Genomic DNA, 25,962 nt, shown 5'->3' with positions numbered 1-25,962 from the left:
GGAATCTATCCCTCCAGCATGTTCTATTTATTGTTGTGGTGAGATTTAGCTCACTAGAGCGCGTGGCTCGCAGTGACTTGGATTTCTTTAGGTGCAGCATGTCCATCAATTCTGAGTTGGACATGGCTTTGTAAGTCAGGCAGAGATCAACTCTGAGTAAGCGATATGCCACTGAGTACAGCCGGAGTTTTTTCAGTCGGGCTGCATAGGACATATGTTTGAGGCCAGTAATCCTCTTGGTGATGTACTTTTGTGGTCTTTCCAGCTGTTGGAAGTGTCTTGTGAGGTACATCCCAAATGGGGCATTGTACTCTATGATGGGTCTAATGTGTGACGATTATTTCTAGATGCAAACCCTTTAGTAATTAGATGAGCCACATAGAAGGATTTCCTAACTACTTTGGCAATATGATTGTCAAAGGAGAGATTATTATCTACCTGGGTCCCCAGATCTCTTATTACCTCTTCTGTGTTAAGGGGGCTGCCACCTATGTGATAATTCGTGGGTGTTTTGTTTTTCCCAAATAGGATGACTATGCATTTTTTGGCATTTAGCTTGAGGCCATGACTTTGACACCAGGTGTCCGTCTCAGTAAGGCCCTTTTGGAGGATGTCCGTGTCAGCCGGAGAGTCAATTATGGCTCCCAGTTTGCAGTCATCATCAAACTTGGTTAGCCATAGTCCTCCTGTGTTTGCCTGTACTTCTGAGAAGTATATGCCTAACAGTAGGGGTCCCAGGACCGAGCCTTGTGGGACACCACTTGTGACTGGTTTAGAGTCGGACCTGGAGCCAGCTATTCTTACCGTGTGAGTTCTGTCTGTAAGCCAGTTGGCAACCCATCTCGCGACATAGGGGTTATGTTCAGGCTGGTGAGTTTTTCTGTAATACCAGAGTGGGGAATGGTGTCGAAAGCCTTGGCAAGGTCAAGGTAGACTGTGTGAACCACCTTTCCCTCGTCTATGGCCTTGGTGACTGTCTCGAAGAAGTCAACCAGGTTTAGTAGGCATGATCTGCCCTTAACAAAGCCAAACAGGGTCACGTCAAGTGTTTGGAGGTTCCCAATGTCTTTGTTAATGAGTTCTATCATGATGCACTCCATAGCCTTGCAGACCAGGCTAGTCAGGCTTATGGGGCGATAGTTACCAGGGTCAGTTGTGGCCCCTCCTTTGTGGAGAAGAATAACCATTGCTGTGCGCCATTCTATGGGCACGTAGCCTGTGGAGAGGCTGAGGTTGAGCAGCATGTTTAGGTGGGGGGGTTAGTTTGTTTGTAGTTCGTGCAAGACGCAGCCTGGGACACCATCTGGTCCCATTGACGCTGTGTTTTTGGCATTTGAAAAGGCTGTTTTCACCTGTGCGTCTGTGATTTTTGGGACACTACACTTTTCGGGCATTGTTGTGGGCCCTCTTGGAGGTGAGAGAGGGGTGAAGTTTGCATTGAATCTATCTGCCAGGATGTTGGCAATATCAGTAGGTTCAGTATATTTTGTGCTATTTTGCACTAGTTCAGTGCATATCTGCGAGCTGCCACTTAGATTCGTAACATAGCTAAAGAAGGCTTTTTGGTTATCTTTTGAATCCTTGGATATTTTTCTTCCGAAGTTAGCCTTGGATGATTTCATGAGGGACCTTAATTTCCTACTGATACTGATCAGGGATGTCTTTCCTTCTTGGGATTTGATTTTTTCTGAACTAGTTTCCTCCTTCTGTTGTATAGCCTGTTTATTGCAGGGGTCCACCAAACTGGTTTCCTTCTCTTAGAGGAGTGAGTCTTGGTTTTGCTAGGGATGGCACGATCCATGCATCCTTATAGGTGCTCATAGAGTGCATTTGTAAAGGTTTCTGCATCTTGGGCAGTGTTATCCTTTAGCTTGGGGGGGGCTGTGAAACTTACCACCTCTGTCTTAATTAAGGTGAAGTTTGCTTTAGAAAAGTTTTTTTACTGCGGTTTCCTTAGTTGGGGGTGGTGGTGGGGTGTGGACATCCAGAGTGATTAGTTTATGGTCTGATCTAACCAGTGATGAGTTGACCTCTGGTGTGGAACACCTGTCACCCATGTTGGTGATGACCAGGTCCAATATGTTTTCACCTCTGGTAGGGGACTTTACCAGCTGATCCAGGGTGTTTGAGTTGATGAATTCCAGGAAGCGCTGGGCCTGGGAATTTGTACTGGAGTAGTTTTCCCAGTGAATGGTTGGGTAATTGATATCGCCCAATATCAGGGTGTGTGGTAGGACCTTCATGTTTTCCAGTTTCTCCAGAAAGGTGGAGTGGTGGTCCTGGGTCATGGAGAGTGATCTGTAGCAGGCCACAATTTGCATTGCAGATTTGCCCGATGTTAGTTGCACATGGATGATCTCAGAGTTATTATGCTACGCCACTAACCTGGAGGTGTAGGTATCCTTGATAAATATAGATACACCCCCTCCTTTTGCGTTTCAGTCCATGTTCTGTGGCCGAAATGTGTGGTATGAATTGTAGCCCGGTAATGCTGGGGTGCTCTCTGGAGCCTTGAACCAGGTTTCAATTACTGCACAGATGTCGACGTTCTCCATACTGAGGAGTTTTTTGAGCGGGCACATTTCGAGATTTAAACGCCTGGCGTTGAGTAGCATAACCCTCAGTTTTTTGTTAATTGTGCTATTTACGGAGGTGGGTTTGACTTTTGAGCCTTGCCTAAAAAAGGCACTAAGGGGGCAGCAAGAGCCTTGGCCAGTATTCGAAAGCCTAGAGGTGACAGCTGCAAGCCGTCTCTTGCGAAGCAACGCAGTTTGTCGAGCATGTCATCCCAGGCTGACAGACACGTAAAAGAAAAAAATCTGTATGCACCAAGGTGTTCAGCTAAAACAATATCAATCCTTAAAAACAGCAATAAGGCAGAACACTCCACGTCGAGCCAATAAAACATTTATTCGATAAAATACACAGTTAAAATAAGGGCTTTCAGGCCATATGCCCTTCATCAGATAATAAAATAAACTGAAAGGATCATTTTTAAATTACCAAACATCCAATCATTGTCCCATCATGGGACATTCACCCAACTTTGTATTCAGGAAGAATAAAAATTTGAAAGATTTACTTTGTAAGGAATCTATTACTAGTGTAAGAAGTTCTATTAAAATAAATAGGAAAGGTACATATCCATGCCATCAATGCAAGGCATGTAATTTTATTCTACAGACCTAGATCTTTGTGTATCCAAGAAAACCAATAAGCAATATATATTCAAAGGTTATGCTGATTGTAGGACATGCAATCTGATTTACATAGCAGTTTGCCAAAATTGTGATACTTATTATGTTGGAAAGACTAACAATATGTTTAAGACTAGGATATTTCATCATTTGTCAGATATTAGAAATAGTAATGAACATAATGCATTGGCACAACATATAAAAACAAATGAATGTCATTCATTTAGGTTTATGGTTATACAGGTTATTATGCTAACACCAGGGGGGGTAATATATTTAATGAGACAGAATGTGCAGAGACCAGGTGGATAGTGAGGCTAAGAGCGGATAAGCTGCCAGGTATTAACGCTTTTGTACCTTTAAAACCCATCCTTAAGAAAAGGAGGGTCAAATATTGAAATGTGATTGGATGCTTGGTAATTTAAAAATGATCCTTTCAGTTTATTTTATTATCTGATGAAGGGCATATGGCCTGAAAGCGCTTATTTTAACTATGTATTTTATCGAATAAACATTTTATTGGCTCGACGTGGAGTGTTTTGCCTTATTGCTGTTTTTAAGGCTGACAGACACTGGATCCCCATTGAATGACACCAGAAGCTTAGCCAATTGTTGAAATTGATCATTTTTTCTTTATACTGAGGTATCATTCTTGGTGAGGGCAAGATGCTACTCAGGGTTAGGGTCATACCAGCCTGGGCTGCATGATCACAGAGCTCTTCCATGTCTCTTTTCATGTAGTCCAGGGAGGTACATCTCAGGTCATTCACACCAACATGAACAATGACAGAGTGATGTTTGTACTTGTTCTGGTGTGACCTGAGTGCTTGTATTATGTGGCGGATTCTGGCTCCCGACAGGCAGCTAACAGTAACCTTCTGCTTGTCCAGCCTAGTGAGTGGGACGTCAGTGTGCCTGACTATAGAGTCACCTATTACTAGTGTGTTAGGTATGTTATTTCGCCTTAAGGGCTGTGATTGTGTGGCACACTGATTTTGTGTTTTATGTGTTGTCTGGTTTGTGATGGGAAGTGCAGGTTGTTTGGGTGTCTGCTTTGGAGGTCTCTGATGCTTTTGCAGGTTTTTATTTCGAATCTCCGAGTATGATTTTGTGTATTTATGTATATTTTTTGCCAGTGCTATTTTAGTAGGTCTGTGTGCAGCTGGAGGTGTGGTGCAAGTGTTAACCTTCTCCTCTTGACTGTCTGTTCCAGTTTTGGGTGGAGACAGCTTAGCTTCCAGTTTGGCTGTATAATTGCATCTCTCGCATATGTTCGTGTTTTGTGGTCTCTCCAGCTGCTGCATATGTTTGTGTTTTGTGAGGTACATGCCAAAGGGGGCATTGTACTCAATAATTGGCCTTATTAGGGAAGAATACAGGGATGTTATGACCTCCTTGTCCCTGGATGAGATACCCTTACGTATGTGATGCTCCATATTATCACATTGCACTCACCATTAAAAAAAGTACATAAAAACTAGGAGGAATATATAGAAACGTGGAATTCCTCACAAACACTTTCTCTCCACTCTCTTATATGCCTCCCCTATCCTTACCAATCTTGGAAAATCTGATACTGCTAAACTTGAAACGTGCTATCACAAAATTGCAAAATTCACCTCTAATAGTTCTCGTCTCACACACCACTGCCCAGTCCTAAAAAGATTTAAATGGCTTGAACTCTCATCTTCTCCTCTACAACCAGGTCATATTTGCCTACAAAATACTTTACTACCCAGACAAAATCCCTGTATTACAAAACCTTATACATCCCTACTCCAGTACTAGAGTCCTACACTCCAATAATAAACTTCTCCTTCAAGTAATTAAACTTTACAACTCTGCCGGATCTTCCCTATACTCATATTTCATAGCCAAAAAGTGGAACACTTTACCCACTAACATAACTGCAATCTCCTCCTTAACCCTGTTCAAACAATCCCTAAAAATACACTTACAAGCCAACTGGATGGGTCTACATTAGATGAATGAAAGTTCATCTTAGTGAACGCTCACATGAGCGAATATCCAGGTACTCGAAACTGCAATTGTCGGGGGCAGCGCCCCCCCCACACCCCTAAATATATATTCCAACTCCGAGATCGCACTACAGTAAGGAAAGGGCAAATATTCCCATCTTCACTGTGCCGCAATCTCACATTTGCGGTTTCGAGTTCCGCAATATTCGCTCGTGAGCGTTCGCTAAGATGAACACCTAACTGGATATGTAACTGTAACTCTCCTGGCTAGATCTCAGATCACACAGATTTACCTCTTTCACCTTTCTGTCTGGCATTTTTCCTCCCTTCAGCCTGGAATTCTTTCTCTTAAATCTATAATTCTTTCTTGTCCTGAGCCTAAACCCTAGAATATTCTCTGCATCTCTCTTCTACTCTGTCTTTACCACCTGTCATCTAACTTATCTACCTAAAGTGTCTCGCTTCTAACAGTAATGTTTATCCTAAACCATCCTACCAGCATTAAATTTACACCTTCACCTTCAAACTGTTTAGCTTCTCTTAACTCACTTATTTACTTATGTTTTCACTTATTGACTACCATTATGGTATTGATGTATTATGTCATTTATTCTTCTCTGTATCTGGGAAATTATGTAAAAGGGAAAATGTGTTACTTCTGTAACTGTGTAATTGTAATCGATAATTCTTACATTGTATGTGCTTTGTTATATGTGGAGAGTTTCTCCCCGGGCCTCTGCTGTAAAAGGACTTGTGTCCAGTCAGACTTTCCCCGTAACCAGATGTAAAATAAATAAATATAGAACGCTTTCTGTACAACAGAAGCAACATGGTGGTGAAAAGTCAGGTTGATATCAACCTGGGTGCCCAAATCCTTCATGACTGATTGCGTGCTTAGGACATTGTTATTAATGTGATAATATGTGGGAACATCACTCTCCCCAAAGGGGATGATGATGCATGTTTTGGCATTCAGCTTGAGGCCATGTTTCTGGCACCATTCATTTGTTTGGGTGAGACCGTCTTGGAGGATGTCCACTTCACTTGGGGAATTGATGACCATGCTAAACTTGCAGTCATCTGCAAACTTGGTCAGCCACAGCCCACTGGTTTTGGACTGCACCTCAAAGAAGTATATCCCGAATAACAGAGGCCTCAAGACCGATCCCTGGGGTACGCCTCCCATTACGGGTCTACTGCTTGAGGTGGCTTCTCCTATTTTGATTAGGTGGGTTCTATCAGTGAGCCAGTTTGCTACCCATCTGATAACATATGGATTGATACCTAGATGAAAGAGTTTGTCTACTATGCCCAAGTGGGGAATAGTGTTGAAGGCCTTGGCCAGGTCAAGGTAGGTGGTGTGCACTGTCTTCCCTTCATCCATGGCTTTGGTGACTGTCTCAAAGAAGTCAGCCAGATTTAACAGACATGACCTCCTCTTGACAAAGCCAAACTGTGTGGGTTCAAGTGTTTGGAGGTTGCCAATGTCCCTGTTAATGATAAGGCTAGTTAGGCTGATGGATCTATAATTTCCCTGATTGGTGGATGCTTCACCTTTGTGCAAAGGGATAACAGTGGCTGTCCTCCACTCAGCTGGGAGAAAGCCGATACTCAGGTTTTGGTTGAATAGGGTGCCTAATAGTGCTGCATGTTCATGACTGAGTTCATGTAGGATGCAACCTGGGATGTTATCAGGTCCCATGGGGGCTGTATTTTTTGCCTTTGAGAGCAGTGATGATCTGTTCCGTAGAGATAATGGGAGGGGACAGCTACTGGGGATGTCCTGATTTACTAATGGGGGGGCATAGGGATGAAGTGTTCACTGAATCTGTCAGCCAGTAGGTTGGCAATATCTACAACATTTGTGTATGATGTGGCCAGTTTGGACTTGAAGTTGGCTTTAGAGGCTTTCACTAGTGCTCTTATTTGCTTATTCAGGCTAAAGAGATTTATTACAGATGTCCACCAGACAGGTTTACTCTTCCTTGGGGAGGATAATTTTGTCCTGTCAGGTATGCCTGATTCCGTGCATCTATGTAAGTGCTCGTATAGTACTTTGGTGTAGATTTGGACATTGATGCCAGTTCCAACAGAGGGGAAGGGGGCTGTGAAGCTGTTTATACCACCTCTCAGGAGGTTGTAATCAGCTTTGGAGAAGTCTTTTTGTTTGACCCTAGCTGGGGGGGGGGGTGATCAGGGGACATGCTGACTTCGAAAGAGACCGCTTTATGGTCAGATCTTACCAGGGAGGATGCTACTGTAGGGGTGCTGCAGTGGTTACTCATGTTGGTTAATACCAAGTCCAAGATATTATCACCTCTTTTGGGGGTATCGACTAGCTGCTGCAAGGCATTTGCATTGATAAAATCAAGGAATCTCTGGGTATTTGTGTTCTGGCATGAGTAGTTTTTCCAATCTATGGTTGGGTATTTAAAGTCACCCAGGATCAGGGTAAAGGCTTGGATCTTGATAAATTCAAAGAGGTCCAGATAGGTGGAGTGGGCATCCTGTGTCAAATTTGGGGGCCTGTAGCTAGCTGTGATTTGAATAGGGGTCTTGTCAATGGTTAACTGCACCTGGAATGCCTCCTGTGCATCATACTATTTGACCAGCCTGGAGGTGTGTTTGTCTTTAATATACATTGAAACTCCACCTCCTTTGGCTTTGCTGCCCATAATTTGGGATCTGAATGTGTGATAGGATGAATAATCAGGTAAGGGTGGGGTGCTGTCCACAGCTTTGAACCAGATTTTTGTGACTGCACAAATGTCAGCATCTTCCAGGGTTAAGAATGCTTGCATTGAGTGCAGTTTCATGTTTAGACTCCTAGTGTTTAGCAGCATGAACTTTAATTTGCATTTTGTTGAAATTTTTATGTTGGTTTTATCTATCTATCTATCTATATATATATATATATATATATATATATATATATATATATATGTGTGTATGTGTGTATGTGTGTGTATGTGTATGTGTAGATAGAGAGAATAGTTAAAATGTAGACATTCATAATACTGACACTTCAATAATAACAAAAGCACCTAAACTCTCATTAAATTAATAACAAAAAACAGGTAAACAGTCTACTACTGTGATTAATTAACATTAAAAATATACTAAAATGAAATAAACAAAAAAAAAAAGCACAATACCGTAAGATGTGGTTTGACTGGAGAGTGGTATATGGAAAGTGTTTTTCTAAGGTAAGGTACATGGTTAGGAGTAGGGTTACAGTTAACACCCATTAGTAAGGTGGGCAGAGGGGCTTTGCCACTATCTACAGTGGATATAAAAAGTATACACGCCCCTATTAAAATGCCAGGTTTTTGTAATATAAAAAATGAGACCACAATAAATCATTTCAACATTTTTCCCACCTTTAATGTGTCCTATAACCTGTACAATTCAATTGAAAAACAAACAAATGTGTTAGGGGAAAACATTTAAAAAAGTACAATTCACTGGTTGCCAAGTGTACACACCCTTAAACTAATACTTTGTTGAAGCACCTTTTGATTTAATTACAACATTCAGTCTTCTTGGGTAGGAATCTATCAGCATGGCACATCTTGAATTGGCATTTGCCCACTCTTCCTTGCAAAAGCTCTCCTAATCTGTCAGATTGCGAGGGCATCTCTTGTGCACAGCCCTCTTCAGGTCGCCCCACAGATTTTCTATTGGATTTAGGTCTGGGCTCCGGCTGGGCCATTCCAAAACTTTAATTTTCTTCTGATGAAGCCATTCTTTTGTTGATTTGGATGTATGCTTGGGGTCATTGGCGTGTTGAAATGTGAAATTCCTTTTCATCTTCAGCTTTCTAGCAGACACCTGAAGGTATTGGGTCAGAAGTGACTGGTATTTGGAACTGTTCATAATTCTCTCCACATTGACTAAAGCCCCAGTTCTGGCTGAAGAAAAGCAACCCCAAAATGATACTGCCACCACCATGCTTCACCGTGGGGATGGTATTCTTTTGGTGATGCAAAGTGTTGCTTTTGAGCCAAACGTACCTTTTGGAATTGTGGCCAAAAAGTTCAACCTTGATCTCATCAGACCATAACACATTTTACCACATGCTTTTGGGAGACATGAAGTACTGTTTTGCAAATTTTAGCAGGCCTGGTTGTTTTTCGGTGTAAGAAAAGGCTTCCATCTTGAAACCCTACCCCATAGTCCAAACATATGGAGAATACGGGAGACTGTTGTCACATGTAGTACACAACCAGTACTTTACCAGAAATTTCTGCAGCTCCTTCAGTGTTGCTGTAAGTCTCTTGGCAGCCTCCCTGACCAGTTTTCGTCTGGTCTTTTCATCAATTTTGGAGGGATGTCCAGTTCTTTGCAATGTCACTGTTTGTTGTCCCATATTTTCGCAACTTTTTGATGACTGTCTTCACTGTGTTCCATGGTATATCCAATGCTGTGGATATTTTTGTGCCCTTCTCCTGACTGATACCTTTCAGCAATGAGATCCCTTTGATGCTTTGTAAGCTGTCTGCGAACCATGGCTTTTGCTGTAGCAGGCAACTGAGTAAATGTCAAGAAAATGCTACTAGGACAGCTGTACTTTATTTGGGTTAATCAGAGTCTCTTTAATTGATGGCAGGCGTGTACACAAGAAGACTGAATACTGTAATTAAATCAAAAGGTGCTTCAACAAAGTATTAGTTTAATGGTGTGCACACTTATGCAACCAACGTATTGTACGTTTTTTATTTTTTATATTTTTTCCCCGAACAGATTTGTTTTTCAATTGAATTGTTCAGGTTAAAGGTCACATTAAAGGTGGTAAAAGTTTTGAACTGATTTATTGTGGTCTCATTTTTTTATATCACAAAAACCTGGCATTTTAACAGGGGTGTGTACACTTTTTATGTCCACTGTATATATACTTCTATATAAGTACTTGTAATAGAAAGCAAAGGTATCACATATCCAGAAAGTGCATCAAAATTCAGAAGCTGACCTTACAGTTATAGCTATGTTGTTTATTACTTTAAATTATGTAGCTCATGTGCCATGTTTCCTATGTTGTAACTTTTGTAAACATCTTAATAAGATTGATTGCCATTGCAACAGGGCAACAATGAACTCTGTAGAAGTTCTTCCCCTAAAGCATTTCCTTGTATCTGTCACTAGTTATTTAAGGCACCCAAAATATTTTCTTCTGAAAATCAACAAAGGCAATACTCTAAGAAGAGAAAGCAAAAAAAGAAAAAAAAAAGACTGTAACTGTGTTCAGTTTCTCAGCCTGTCAAATAGGCATTTAGTATAAGTCAACTTACCTTGTCTGTAGTAACTTGATTTTGAATAAATTAGGCATTTAAGTATTACCAATATTCATGAATTCAGGCAAAGCCCATTAAATCACTTTTCACCTTAAGAGTTTTCATTTAAATGTTTATGAAACATTAATGAATACTACCTTTATATTTAGATTGTCTTTCCGTGTAAATTTCAGAAGAAAAGACATTTTAAATCTCAGAAAATGTACTTATTTCAGATGTATAAATAAAACAAAGTATTGCATCAGATTAGTGTCTAACATAAGATATAGTGACTGATAGTTTTTGCTTAATAGTTTCATTAATTTTTCTGCTGCTTGTTTCACTGCTAGATTTTGATTTTTTTGGCAGAATAGATTTACATCTTTTTTCTGAATGCCTCTTTAGAGATTTGTAAGTGCATCATATTTTCAGAGTTGGGCATTAACTGTTTTTCACCTAGGATGCATCCCTCCCCAATGTGTTGACACCTCTAGTGACATTACGCAGAAATTATTTGAGTTTTGCTGGATAATTTGGGTCTTTTAATAATGATAGTATTTTAATAATGATAGTTAAGCTTTCCTTTTCTCCTTGGTTTTAATAAGTCATTATCAAAGCTGATGGTGTTACAACTGTTTGTTCAGTCAGTTCTCAGTAAGAGTTCTTTATTCAAGTAAGAGATTAATTTTATAACTATAGACCTTAGTGGATAGTTTGGTTTTGTGGAAGTTTTTACTAATCATCTGCAAAATCCCTTTATTTCTGAGGACAATCCTTCCAATAGATATAATGCCTTTGGGAGCCTTGTGGATAAACAGATCCAATGTTGTCTTTTCTGTCTGATTCAACATGTGGGTTGTTGGATCCAGTTAAGTCTGACCTTGGTGCCTTATACCAAAGCTTTGGATCTGAGAGCTTCGACTCCTATCCTACTTAGAATTCCTCTCTCCTGTCTGAATTATCTGAGATCTCATTTGTCACCCGTCTAACCAGATGTGTGGACTGAGAGCTCTATTACTGTTTATGGTAAGGGAAACTGTTTTCCTCCCTTTTTGAATTTTTTTAGCTATAGTGATTAGTGTATAGTAGTATTAGGTTGTCTTTAATATTTAAGGTTAATTTAGTGTGGTTTTTCATGTTTCCGTTTGTGTGTTTTTAGGATTAGCATTAGGATAGTTAAATCGATACTTCATTTAATTTTGAGATACTTTTAAATATCTTGTTCTAATTTATACATACATATATTTTCATCTTCTAATGTCAACAGGCTTCAAGATGTGTTCCTCATGTGGGCATAAAGTATTGCCTCAAGATCCACACTCATAGCATGTTTACTATTTGGGGCCTTTCCACTTGCAGGATTCTTGCTCAATTTGTTCTGCATTAGGCACCAGAGCCCTCCAAGGGAAAAAGGAAAAACTTATTTTAAAAGGGCTTCTTCCCCGCAGACAGGGTCCAAAGTGTCTTGGGACCTAAAAACACCCTCTACTTCCTCTTTTTCTAGTAGAGAATGAGACAAAGAAAGGGAAAGCTCTGAAGACAATGAGAGAGAAAAGGATGTAGACAAAGTGTAAAGAAAAGATAGCCGAGTACTGCTTGGGCAAGTCTAAGAAAAGGTCTCAGGACCCCTCACAAGTCTGATGCCTGTTTCAAGGCAGTCAGATCCTACTGTGCCTAGGATTCAGACGGCTCCCTATCAGACGATCGAAATGCCGTTTCTGCAAATACGGAATGATCGACACGTATTGTGCGAACTACGTAAACACTGAGTGTCCAAAACAGCAAAATCCGAAATGTTGAAGTGTTTTGGTTGGCCCATCTACGGTATAGCTCCGTATGGTAAGTGTGCAATAGGTGTGGACCTTAGGGTAGGGTGTGGGTTAAGGTAAGTGTATAGATAGGTAATGTATTAGTGTAGTGTTAGAAGTAGGGTTTTGTTAAATGTATTTATGTGTATTCTTTATTTTGTTAGGGTATTTCTCCGTAGGGGAAGTGTGCGGTAGTTACGGACCTTAGGGTTAGGAGGGGTTAAGGATAGTGCATAGATAGTTGTGTATGTGGGGTTTAGTGTAGGGTTAAAAGTTAGGTTTTGGTGCTTTACTTTAGGGTTAGGAGTAGGGTTTGGTTAGTGTATGTTTGTGGTTTGTTTATTTTGTTTGGGTAGGTAGTATGTAGCAGATGGTGGGGTTGGCCGACTATGACCGTTCGATGTATTAAATTTCGCAGTTTAGTGCATTCAGTCTATTCGCGGTTCGATTAATACGTGTCCCTATTTTGGTATTCGCTGAAATGGATTTTCGCGGAACTGATATGGACCCGATTCAGACTTCCTCCTTACATCTGCAAAAATGAGTCTCAGAACTGCAGGCACTCTCATGCAAATCTCCCTTCCTCACCTGTCATAATGACAAGAGTGTCATTGAGAACAACCCTTTTCTTTCTTCCAAAAGAAGCCTCAGAATCTAATTTCAACCAACAGATTGATTTGCAAGTTTTCTTCCCAGCTTTTTCCAATAAAGGAGAACCTACATTACACACTTTAGATGTGCATAGACAACTCGGGTTCTATCTTCATCGAACCAAGAATATCAGAAGATCAGATCAACTATTTCTGTCTTTCTCCAAGAAAAAGCTGGGACAGTCATTATGTAAGGTAACCTTGTCAAAATGATTAGCAGAATGCATTTCATTTGCCTATGGTTCATGAGGTATGTCATTACAATCAAAGCCTATGTTCATACCACATTCTACCAAGGCAATGGCAACTTCAACCGCATTTGCAGACAGTGCCTATCAGTGACATACGTGATGCAACAACTTGGTCTTCAAGTCATACCTTTGTATCTCAGTATAAGTTAGATGTGCATGCAGTCCAGAATTCACACACTTTTTGGCTCTGCCATACTCAGGAATATACCTACTTGAGACCACCCAGGTCCCTTTCAGATAGCTTGGGAATTTGCCCCATGTGTTGAATCAGATGAAAAAAAAAAACAATATAGGATACAGAAGTTGTGCACTTATCACAATGATAGAGTTGTGTTGTCTTCTTTTCATCTGGATCAAGTCCCCTCCCTCCTCCCCCCCTGCAAAATTGTTTTCTGTTATGGAGCGACCAGACGTCCTTTGGACCGTATCTAATCTCTCTATCTCTCACACTACATACTGTTTATTGTATTTTCTTCCTTATCCTTTTTCTATGTAGTGTGACATCTTTTGGTCAATCAGGAAACTTGATCTAATCAAATTCAAATAACTGAAATGTAATACAGTCAAAACACCCAAGGGGAAAATTTAAAAAAATATTTTTTGTAGGGGGCAATTTCCCCTTGTAATCCGTGTGTGTGTGTGGGATGGGGGGCTTCACCTCCCATACCCCCTTACTTGAATATACTAACTCCACAGTCACACAACTGTGTATAAGCATGAAAATTCCATACACATGGAATCACTGCCACTGCTCATATAAAAATAAATATTGATAGTGATTATGTACAGCTCACTGCAAGTACTATCTACAGCTTCTTCATACAATTGTGTACGTATATATTTCAAAATAAATATTTTGAATTACAGAACCACATGTTCATACCACATTTAGTAATATAAAATTTCAGCCAAATTGTCACTCGGTGAAATGGGCTTTCCTCTCTCTCTCTCTCTATATATATATATATATATATATATATATATATATGTGTGTGTGTGTGTGTATATATATATATATATATATATATATATATATATATATATAAACACATACATGCACATATGTGTATATATATATATATATATATATATATATATATATATATATATATATGTATATATATTTAGGTTTACCTTTAAAATGTTGCAGCACGTTTGTGCAACTGTTTACTTACTCAACTTGAAATGTCAGAAACTGCAACGTTGAATGCTCAGAATTGCGAACCTGGTACTTAATACTCAAGGAATGTCGACTTTGAGCTAAACTACCTAATTTTTGGGTTTCTGCTACAAATATCTTGCAGGGGGGGGGCAAACCACTGTACACCTCCCAGACCCTCTGCTGCTTATAAATACTAACTCCGAGATCGCACTACAGTGAGAGAAAGGGTGCAGTTCCCGATCCCCACTATAGTGCGCTTTCCACTCAAAATTGTGTTCATAACAGGGAATGCACAATACCATTCGCTGTTGTGAGTTTGGCATTGTTTCTTTCGCTAATACTTATTTTTGAAAAGATACTTTCGCACATATGTGCGTCGCACAAGTCAGCCATAACATTTTTAAAGATAAACCTATAGATATATATATAGATATATATATATATATAGATATATGTATATATAGATATATATATATATATATATATATATATATATATATATATATATATATATAAATATATATATATATATGTGTGTGTGTATATATATATATATATATATATATATATATATATATATATATATATATATATATGTTTGTGTGTGTGTGTTTCTCAACACACAGTTAGTCATGGGGACTTTTACCTCCCTCACTTCCTAACCGTCTTAGGAAAGACCTGAGTTTTAACTTTATAAATGTATATTTTATTGTATTACTGCAACTATTTATTGTATGCTTTATCTGCATTTTCCTAAGTTTTATTCAACCATTGTATTTTGATTTAGCTGTATTTCCTAACCTTTGTTTTAAGGTTTGCTTGTTTGATTTTCAAAAACAGATCAGCAAAATGAAACCAGAAACTCTAAGACAAAGTCCACAGCAGCAGATACAGAACAGCAACCAAATCTTTTAACTCAAAGAGCACTTTATTTGCGGAATAATAATAAAATAAGTTGAATAGCAGCAATAAATCAGCAATAAATCAAGCTCTTTCATCTCTCTTCATTCAGAGACCTTTTCAAGATCTTGAAAAAGTCTCTGAATGAACAGATTTATTGCTGATGTTCAACTTATTTTATTAACTTATTTTATTATCTTTCCTCAAATAAAGTGCTCTTTGAGTTAAAATGTTTGGTTGATGTCCTGTATCTGCTACCGTGGACTTTGTCTTGTTTGATTTTCATATAACTCTACTTTGGTATAGAGAAAATGGTTTAAAATTAAATGCAAGATAGTGCAGTATTGTCACATTTGGAAAACAAAATCCTCCCTCAATGTACAGTGTATCCAGTACTCCACTGGAAAATGACAGGGTTGTCAGAGGTCTTGGTATCTGGGCCATTCTAGCACAATGTAGCATCAGTAGTCAGTAAGTCTTTTTAGCACAACTAGTATGTAAGAAAATGTCTTCCAGATCAAAAGAATTTACCATCCTTCTGTACTTGGACCTGATTAGGCCATTTATAAATTACAATGCCCTGTTTGACATACATTGGTCTAGACACATCAAACAACTCAAAAAGATCCCAGAGGTTGCTAACAGAGGTTAATACTAACCTAAATTCCTTTGATTGCCAGAAAAAACATGTAGCCCTATCCCTATACTCATTCTGGCATAGACTCTTACATGGAGATCTATGTTTGGGTTTCCTTGCCAATAGAGACCCAATCCTCTTTGATCTTTTGGTTCTCTAATAGATCAAAAGGTCCACAAATACAAGAATTAAGGAATTAAATCTTCAGCAGCTTATAAAGAAAGCTCGTTGTAGGGGCATTATTTTTTATCCTTTTAAGGGTGGAATCCACCTTTAAAATAAATCGCCCCTACAAGTGCAACATGGTACCCTTTCATCCTTTATATCCAGCATTGATGGCTAGATGGTTATCTGCAACTTCATCCCTGGACAACCTGTTTTGCCTTCTGGATTGGGTTACAGCTTGAGGATGGGAATTGGCAAGACACAAGACTCTCTTATTTGCCTCGTTTTCTCTATGACCCTTTGACCTCTATTTTATCAGGCCTTATACTAACGCACTGTAATAAAAGCTGAGTTGAGCTAAAGATTGTCTGTTTGTCCCTAATGATGGCAATGTAAAAAAGAGAGAACGACATCTGGACTCATGGAAAGTGGTAATTTTCTTTTCACTGAAGCCTATTTTATCAGCAGTAGGAGAGTTCTGCAGATGACTGCACTTCAGTATGATGATCTGTGAGAGTCTGGTGCAACAGCAGGTTCATGCAGCTAACCTCTCTTAGTTAATGCTGTGTGGAGTGCTTCTTTGGGTTTCTCTTACAGTATCTGCCAAGTCTTTTTTGGTTGGTCACCTCAAGGCTGACCCCAATTTCTGCAGTTGGAAAGAAATAAGAGGGACCTTTTTCTCTCAGTTTACAGAAATGATTTAATGGTGATGTAATGAATTGCTTTTCAGGGAGTTTTCATTTTTAATGTATTATTGAAGTTAAAATGCCAAATGCAGTGGAGTACCACATAGAATTTGGATTTGTTTTTATAAATAAATTGCCTACTGAATGCAGTAATTTCAAATTATATTTTATATTAAGTATCTGAATAGTGATCCTTTTACTTAGTGCAATATCAATATTTTTAAACACCTTTATTAGATTATCACTTAAGACATAAGCACACATACATTAATAAAAAGAAAATAAACCATATTAGCATTATTTTCATGTACATATATTATACGTTATGTATTACTTCTTTCTTTATAATAACCATATTTCAGTCCAACAGTACATAAATTGTTGAATTTCTACTTTCTCTTAAACCTCACTCCTCATTGTAAACATTATTATGCATGTGTTGTTCACACGAATTCCAGTTATTTCTATGTAATTTGTGGCTTCCCTTTCCTAAATATCCCCTTCCAGTTTTTTTAATCTCTTTTATAAATGAATATGAATAGTCTTTATCTAATTGCATTTTATTCCTCGTAGAATCTTCAGTTGCTTGGGGCTACTGCCATTGAAGACAAACTTCAAGACAAAGTGCCTGACACAATAGAGACATTAATGAAAGCTGACATTAAAATTTGGATCCTTACAGGAGACAAGCAAGAAACTGCCATCAACATTGGTAATATGTTACATTATTCATTATTAAGTGATTGCAGAACAACAACATTGCCAAAAGAAACTTATTGCAGGACCATTTTTTGTTTACGCCTGAAAAAGTAGTTATTTTACCTTTTATAAGTTACATAAAGTCTACCTATTCTTTCCCAAACACTGTTTTTATTTTACTTTATTTATTTTTGCTTTTAACATGTTTAGAGCTTCTGCTTGAGTGTATTTAAAATATATTTTAGAACATAATGACTATCTGATAGGCATTCTGTAAAGGGTAATATATGTTGAAAATAGTCTGGGCATATTGTTTTTTAATTTAGTAAAGGAAAATGTGTACATCCTGATTCTCAGCAAGTGATTCTTCATGCAGTTGAAGGATCTGTATTTATCTTTTGTGTTTAAGGAGTGTAATTTTTTTTTACTCTCTCGTCCCTTTCATGACCTTGTCATATTTGAAACCACATTTGAAGCTCTGTCATTCCCTTTCTCTCACTTGGATTGTTCCCACATAACCCCTACTTCTTGGATCTCAAAGGAGAGAAGAGCATTACAAGTATTAGTGAGCATAGGGTAAGACCCAGGGTTCTGGTAGTCTTTTTGGCCATCATATTAATGGCATGAGAAAATGGCTACAGTTATGTGGGCGTGACATCCTTGGCCTTGTCATGGTACAAAAGATGCAATCATCATTATTTCACCCCGTATCCAATCAGTGTGCTGTTGTGTGTCTTCACAGACCTTATTGGCTGTAACTGTAGCATATCCTTTTGTTGCTTTGGATTAACATTTGATGACCACTATGGATAGTTTTATTCTTTGAGGAGTTTCCACACCCTACTTTTGAGAAAGGAGTGCTGGGCTTGAACCACTTGATCTTTCTCATGCTTGGCCCACCATTTAGAACACAGGCTGCTAATTGACCTTAGGTGGCAATTGTTGCAAACAACAACACACTCTTGATTCCTAGTTTTGGAATAACCTGTGCTTGGGTCTGAGGGATAACATGGAACACAGGCTCTGTAACATTCTCAGAAAAAGGCTCAGATATTACCCACAAGTCAAGTTATTCTTTAAAAGCAGACAAGAGTCCTAAGCACCTAATAAATGATGGACGTTTACTCTACTTCAAGAGGATGTGATGGCAAAAGATGTAAACCTACATTTCTACCTGTTTTAACAAGTGGTAATTGAAAAATAGATGTACTGTCCCTGAGATTGTATCCAATCTCAAGTAAGTGAACACCCGGTTATGATGTCAAAGTAGGGTCAAAAGTAGATCTTAAACTCAGCACAAGTAATCTGCCCCTAACATATCTGTACGCTGTTGAAAATAATCAAAGAAAGTGTAATTAATTTTTTTATAACTTGGACCTTTACATGCTGGAATTCTTTTGATATATCTGCTTTGTGTACTGTCAAATTGTAGTTAGTCAGCCCTATTTTAAGAACAAAACAATAAACTGCATTCCATAATTGGTCTAGTATAGGAAACATATTTTCCTGTAAATATTGATGGAGATCTGGAAGCACATTAAAGCCAGGTGAGTACCTTAGATTGGAGCTTGTTTCATTTGACATGAAGGACAGCTTAATACTGATAACAAGTGTCCAGAGCTTTGATAAACTCCACTGTCTGTACATCTTAGTTGTGTACTTCAATTGGAAAGTAAAGATTATGGTTTCAAGGTGCATGACTTTCAACTTCCTGGTATTAAGATGAATCTACTGATTTTAAGCCATGCTAGCATATTTGCCAGATAAAAATTAAACAAATCAATATCCTCCTATTTAACAGTAACCTGACCAATTTTCAAATCATCAGCACACTGTAAAATCCAAAAATCACTACTAAGTTCTAAAAAGGAAATACTGTATGACACTAGGTTGGACAAAAGTCCAGTTTGAAATTTGCCCATGGATGATGATACTCTGTTTATTATTGGAGAGCTAGTGGTTAATCCATCTTGCTATGTACAAAGTTTGTACCTGGGCTGTGTAAGCTTGGTGGAATTAATTCTAGGAGGAGTAATGTCAAAGGTCTTAGCTAAGTCAAGAAAGACCAGTTAGCTTTCAGGCACTGATCAAGTTCAGAGATAACTGATTCCTAGAAGGATTTCAGGCAGGTTAAGGTTAATCCTGCCCTAATGAAGCTCTGTTGAAACACATCACCTTTTGGTCTGTATGATGTCCCCAGTTGAAATAATAAGCACTTTTTGAAACATTTGACCAATACAAAAGTTAAATGTGATGGAAAAGTAGTTTATACTATGATAGTTCTCTCCTTAAAGTGTAAGTACAGTATGTACATCCTTCCATGAAGCTCATACAATAGGGCATTATATATGATACTTAAAGATGTAACCACATGTTCCCTAATCTTAGATATAAACTAAGTGCAAAGTTATGCAGACAATGTCGTGATCAGTTATAACCTTTGTTAGAGACTTAGAACAAAGATCCTCAGAGATAATTGGACATTCCACCCATGATGATATATAGAGATTCAACATTAGGACCACAACAGAAATTATTTTGTACAAAGGTAGAGTTCTGCCATACATTGACTCCAGATTTTTAAGGGCCAGCCTTTCACTGGCTGTTTTGATAGCTAACATATTTAGAAAAATTATTTCTCGTTGGGAACTGGCACAAGATGTTCTTTCAAAATAAGATTTAACTTTAATGATTTATTGTCTTAATTACTTTTATGTCCAGTTTTGTAGTTTTAAGTTTAAGTAAAGTTACTTTAAGTTTTGGCAGTTTAATGGTGTACTTTTGTGCAGATACTAACTAACAAAAGATCTATAGTTTTTGATTTTTGCCATCTGGCATTAATAAGCAAGAGCCTTCTTTTACCTCTTAAATATCTTATCCTTCCATTGATACGACAATATTCTACTAATCTGAATGAAAATCTGTAGGCCTGTCTATTTTTCTGAAGTATTTTTGTTAGAAATTTAAGAATTTCTGAAATCACCTCACCAGGTTTTAATGTTTGCAGATTATATGGCATAAGAGTCAGAAGGATAAGCAAGTATAACCGCTCAAGAAATAGCTCATATATTTGCTGCTTTATATTTCGTAGAAGCCTGAATCAAAAAATCATTACACAATACAGGGGTTGCTGTTAAGAATCAAGAATATAAGAAGTGAAAAAGCCCAGGTGATGACTAGAATAATAAGAAATATCTTGGACTTGAATTAGAGAGAGGTTTTTGTGATCAAGATAATTAGGAAAAATAATATTAGCAGTACAAAAATATTGAATAAGTGGGAGAATTGTAAAATGTTTTATATAGTATAGACATGTGAACTGTGATTCTACAAGAAGTGGCTGAAAATAGACTGGAATAACTTGAGCATCTTGGACTAATAGGAAAACTGTAAAGCATAAATCAGACTGTCTCATAAATGTTTAGAAGGACACTAATAATACAACTGTAAGTAAAACTACTTTTGTTTTTATTGATATTTGTATAAACATTTAATCATGTAAATTGCATGTTAAATTGTAAAGCAGTTCAGTACAATTTGCAATCAGAGATATTTTACTTGTGATTGCGGGGGTATCAGTAACTACTGTATGTGCTAGTTTTATTAAAGTAAGAAAGTACTTTTTCGTAGTTGTATATTCTGGTGTTACACTTTAACAAGATAGGAGAGGCTGTAAAGAAGCAAGTTATAGTAAATATAATGTTGTGATCTTGGGCTGCTATGAGAATGTAAAAGCGCATTGCTCATATTTGGTGTAGAATTAAAAAATAATAAATTACCCTTGATTTTAATAGAGGTGGATGCATAGAGTAACATATGTAAGTTGTAGACAATTTTATTTAGATAAATAGACTTGAAAAAACAGAGAGATTTATGAAAAGCATTAAAATGGTAGTTATTTGTTGAATTTGCAAAGCTACTGGCTGTTTTCTGCATTACCAACTTCCTTTAACTGTAGACAAGAAGCCTGTAGGTGCAAGCAATGAATCATGAAATGTCTGAACTGTATGCTGTGAGTAAAATCTAAAAGGCATCATTTTTGCATCTGCAGTGTTGCTAGCTGTTTATTTTTCCATTAGCACCTACTTTTAGTTGGAGACAAGGAGTCTATATACACCAGCATTTAATCATCAGAGGTCTGAACAATGCGTTTTGAGTAAAATATACAAGGTACAAAACATTTAACTTTTAATGACATTGACATAATGGCAAGCAGTTCATTGAAAAAGTTGAAATTGTGGGAAGTGAGTAGTTATGCAAGTATTTGCCTCACCCACAGCCTTAATACCTTAATGCATTAAATGTAACTGTGCAATTTAGTTTATTTATGGTTAATCAAAACACTTATTTTAAGGTAGTAAGTTAATGTTTACTGAAAGCATGCACATTGTTTTTCACAATAGAAGGAGAAATAGGGATAATCTAAAAACAAGTAGTCATCTGTGCTAGTGGGAACACATGCTGTAACATACACTTTATCGTGTTTAACCTTAACTTTAAAATAAGTAATGCCTGTGGGTGCAGCCACCAATGTGGGCCAGCGGCTTTTATTTGAAGGGGTAAACTTCCTTTATGGAAGCTGTATGTAGCTGTGTGTGCTTACTGTGCATTAAAAGTGTTTGGGTGTTTTGAAAATGCATTTAGTGTTTTGTTTCTTTGCTGATTTTATTGAAGGGAAAAGTCTGGAAAATGTGACATGGGTTCAGACAGAGATGAGAAGAATCAATACAAGATTGTCCTGCCAAACATTAGTGTGTGCATGTAAGCTGCAAGTTGGAAACACATGTTCAAAATCACTGTCATGCATAACAGGTGGTAGTAATATCTTTTTATCAAGATGCATGCTTTATCAATATTAAAATGGCAAATAGTTTTAAATGTATAGACAAAAAGAAAAGAACATTGAATTATATTAAGAGAAGTGGGGTGCACAGTGCACTGTTAAAGGAGATACATTTGGATAGAAATGAACATAGGTTTGTGACAATAATTCCCTATGGATCATCATTCTGTTAATGTCAAATGTTTGCCTCTCCTCCACAGATGCTGATTGTGAGAACAGCCCCAGTAGTTCTAGAAGAGGAAGAAAAAGGCACCAATTATAAATTTATGGTGATTTGTCGTAGTAAGGGGTAATTGAATGTGGAGCAGAACTGAGCTGGCATGTATTGATATTCTACCTAAAGCTACTGTTATGCTGCTTAGGAGAATTTTGGCAAAAATAATAAGCTTTCAGCAGGGAATATTATTCACAAGGGGGGACAGTAACCTGATTTGCAATAGTGATGATGTATCAGGAGTTCTTTAAAGGGAAAATGTAACAAAAGAGGGTAGCTTGCAGAAGCATATGAAAACATTGGTATGGAAGATGGGAGTTTATTATCAGGAATGCAGACAGGATTTAACTATTATCCCCAGAGATATAGTAGCTAGGCAGACTTGGATAGAAGTATTTCACAGGAGAATGTGTAGTAAATGAAACCTTTGAGACCGATATCAGATCATGTACTCGTAAAACCTAAGAAAGATGCAGACTATTGATATAAAAATAAGACCCTGGCACCCTTCCATTTATCTATTAGAAGAAAGGAATTTAAGGAATGGGTAGTGGATATGATTTGAGAGTTAACAGCAAGATAGGAATTACTTTAGGATGAGTAATTAGTGAGTGGGATAAAATGAAAGTGGAATATAAAAGTATGGTATGAAATAACCAAGAAAGAAGTAACAGGAATTAAGTGTGTTGACAAAGGTTAAAATATTGCAAAAGAAAGGGAGTATTTCAAAGCAAGAAGAAGAAGAGCAATTGAGAGCACTAAAGAGAACATAAAAGAAAATTTAGATAATATGCATGAGTTTAGAAAGATTGGTGTTGAGCTGCTATTGTTAATAACTAATAATAAATCATTACTGGGTAGCAAACAGTCTAAAGTTTATTGAATCCAACTCTAGCACCTCTGCTAAATGTCTTTAACAGAAATCTTCTTCTTCTTCTTCTTTCGGCTACTCCCATTAGGGGTCGCCACAGCAGATCAACTGTTTCCATTTCTTCCTGTCCTCTGCATCTTGCTCTGTCACAACAACCACCTGCATGTCCTCTCTCACCACATCCATAAATCTTATCTTAGGCCTCCCTCTTTTTCTGTTACCTGGCAGCTTCATCCTTAGCATCATTTTCCCAATATACTCTGCATTCCTCCTCAGCACATGTCCAAACCAACATAATTTTGCCTCTATGGCTTTGTCTCCAAACCTTCCAACCTGGGCTGACCCTCTAATATACTTATTACTAATCCTGTCCATCCTCGTCACACCCAGTGCAAATCTTAACATCTTCAACTCTGCCACATCAAGCTCTGACTCCTGCCTTTTTGTCAGTGCCACTGTCTCCAACCCATATAACATAGCTGATCTCACTACCCTCTTGTAGACCTTCCCTTTCACTCTTACTGATACTTGACTGTCACAAATCACTCCTGACACTCTTCTCCACCCACTCCATCCTGCCTGTACTCTCTTCTTCACCTCTCTTCCACACTCACCATTACTCTGAACTGTTGATTCCAAGTACTTAAACTCATTCACCTTCGCCACCTCTACTCCCTGCATCCTCACCATTCCTCTATCCTCCCTCTCATTCACACACATATATTCTGCCTTAGTCCTGCTGACCTTCATTCCTCTTCTCTCTAGAGCATATCACCACCTCTCCAGGGTCTCCTCCACCTGTTCCCTACTCTTACTACAGATCACAATGTCATCTGCAAACATCATAGTCCATGGGGACTCCTGTCTGATCTTGTCTGTCAACCTGTCCATCACCATTGCAAATAAGAAAGGGCTCAGAGCTGATCCTTGATCTAATCCCACCTCCTCCTTAAACGCATCCGTTGCTCCCACTGCAGATCTCACCGCTGTCACACTACCCTCGTACATATCCTGTACCACTCTTACATACTTCTCTGACACTCCCGACTTCCTCATACAATACCACAACTCCTCTCTAGGCACCCTGTCATATGCTTTCTCTAAATCCACAAAGACACAATGCAACTCCTTCTGACCTTCTCTGTACTTCTCCATCAGCACTCTCAGAGCAAACATCGCATCTGTAGTGCTCTTTCCTGGAATGAAACCATACTGCTGATCACTAATCATCACCTCCCTTCTTAACCTAGCTTCCACTACTCTTTCCCATAACTTCATGCTGTGACTGATCAGTTTACTCCCTCTGTAGTTACTACAGCTCTGCACATCACCCTTATTATTAAAAATCAGTACCAAAACACTTTTTCTCCATTCCTCAGGCATCCTCTCACTTTCCAAGATTTCATTAAACAATCTAGTTAAAAACTCCACTGCCATTTCACCTAAACACCTCCATGCTTCCACAGGTATGTCATCTGGACCAACCGCCTTTCCATTCTTCATCCTCTTCATAGCTATCCTTACTTCCTCCTTGCTAATGCACCGCACTTCATGATTCACTATCCACACATCATCCAACCTTCTCTCCCTCTCATTCTCTTCATTCACCAACCCCTCAAAGTACGCTTTCCATCTGCTCAACACACTCTCCTCACTTGTGAGTATTTTTCCCTCATTATCCTTTATCACCCTTACCTGCTGCACATCTTTACTAGGTCGGTCCCTCTGTCTAGCCAATCGGTACAGGTCCTTTTCTCCCTCCTTAGTGTCCACCCTTTTATACAACTCTTCATACGCCTTATCCTTAGCCTTCACCACCTCTCTCTTTGCCATGCACCTCATCTCCTTATACTCTTGTCTACTTTCTTCATCTCTTTGACAGTCCCACTTCTTCTTTGCCAACCTCTTTCTCTGTATACTCTCCTGTACTTCTTCATTCCACCACCAGGTTTCCTTGTCCTCCTTCCTCTTTCCAGATGTCACACCAAGCACCTTTCTAGCCATCTCTCTTACTAACTCTGCTGTAGTTACCCAGCTGTTCGGTAACTCTTGCCTGCCACCCAGTGCCTGTCTTAACTCTTCCCTGAACATCACCTCACATTTATCCTTTTTCAATTTCCACCATTTGATCCTTGGTGCTGCCCTCACACTCATCCTCCTCTTCTTGATCACCAGTGTCATCCTACAAACCACCATCCTATGCTGCCTAACTACGCTTTCCCCTGCCACCACTTTACAGTCTCCAATCTCTTTCAAACTGGCCCTCCTACATAAGATATAATCCACCTGTGTGCATCTTCCTCCACTCTTGTATGTCACCCTATGCTCCTCCCTCTTGTTAAAATATGTATTCATCACAGCCATGCCCATCCTTTTCGCAAAATGTCTTTAACAGAAGTCTGTAGTCATTTTTGCTATTTATTTATTTTTTGATAACTACTGCAGAGTGCAAAAGTGTTTAGCACAACAACTCAGGCAAAAGAAAGTAGAAAGACTTATAGCCATACTTAGAGAGCATATAACATGATTAATAACCAGAGATCCTATAGAAGAATTAGTGGTACTTTGAAATTTTTATGGTAATGTGTATAATGCAGAGGAATGGGAAACCAGAAAAAGGCAGAGATGGA

The 25,962-nt window shown here is 38.4% G+C and overlaps 1 protein-coding gene across 3 annotated transcripts in view; it reads left to right on the top strand.

The window, feature by feature from the left end:
- The window catches only part of ATP8A1 (ATPase phospholipid transporting 8A1), a 3,191,789-nt gene that overhangs the window by 1,941,139 nt on the left and 1,224,688 nt on the right, over window positions 1-25,962 (top strand). For all 3 annotated transcript variants that reach the window (XM_044061519.1, XM_044061518.1, XM_044061517.1), the window contains one exon: window positions 17,279-17,417. In XM_044061519.1, the coding sequence (XP_043917454.1) occupies window positions 17,279-17,417 (139 nt within the window). The remainder of the gene's footprint in view (window positions 1-17,278; window positions 17,418-25,962) is intronic.

The sequence above is a fragment of the Protopterus annectens genome, chromosome 2.part0 (genome assembly GCF_019279795.1).
Source record: "Protopterus annectens isolate FY-2018-M chromosome 2.part0, PAN1.0, whole genome shotgun sequence".
Taxonomy (NCBI): Eukaryota; Metazoa; Chordata; order Ceratodontiformes; family Protopteridae; genus Protopterus; species Protopterus annectens.
The sequence above is the reverse complement of the archived record's forward strand: the minus strand, read 5'-3'. Positions and strand labels throughout refer to the sequence as shown.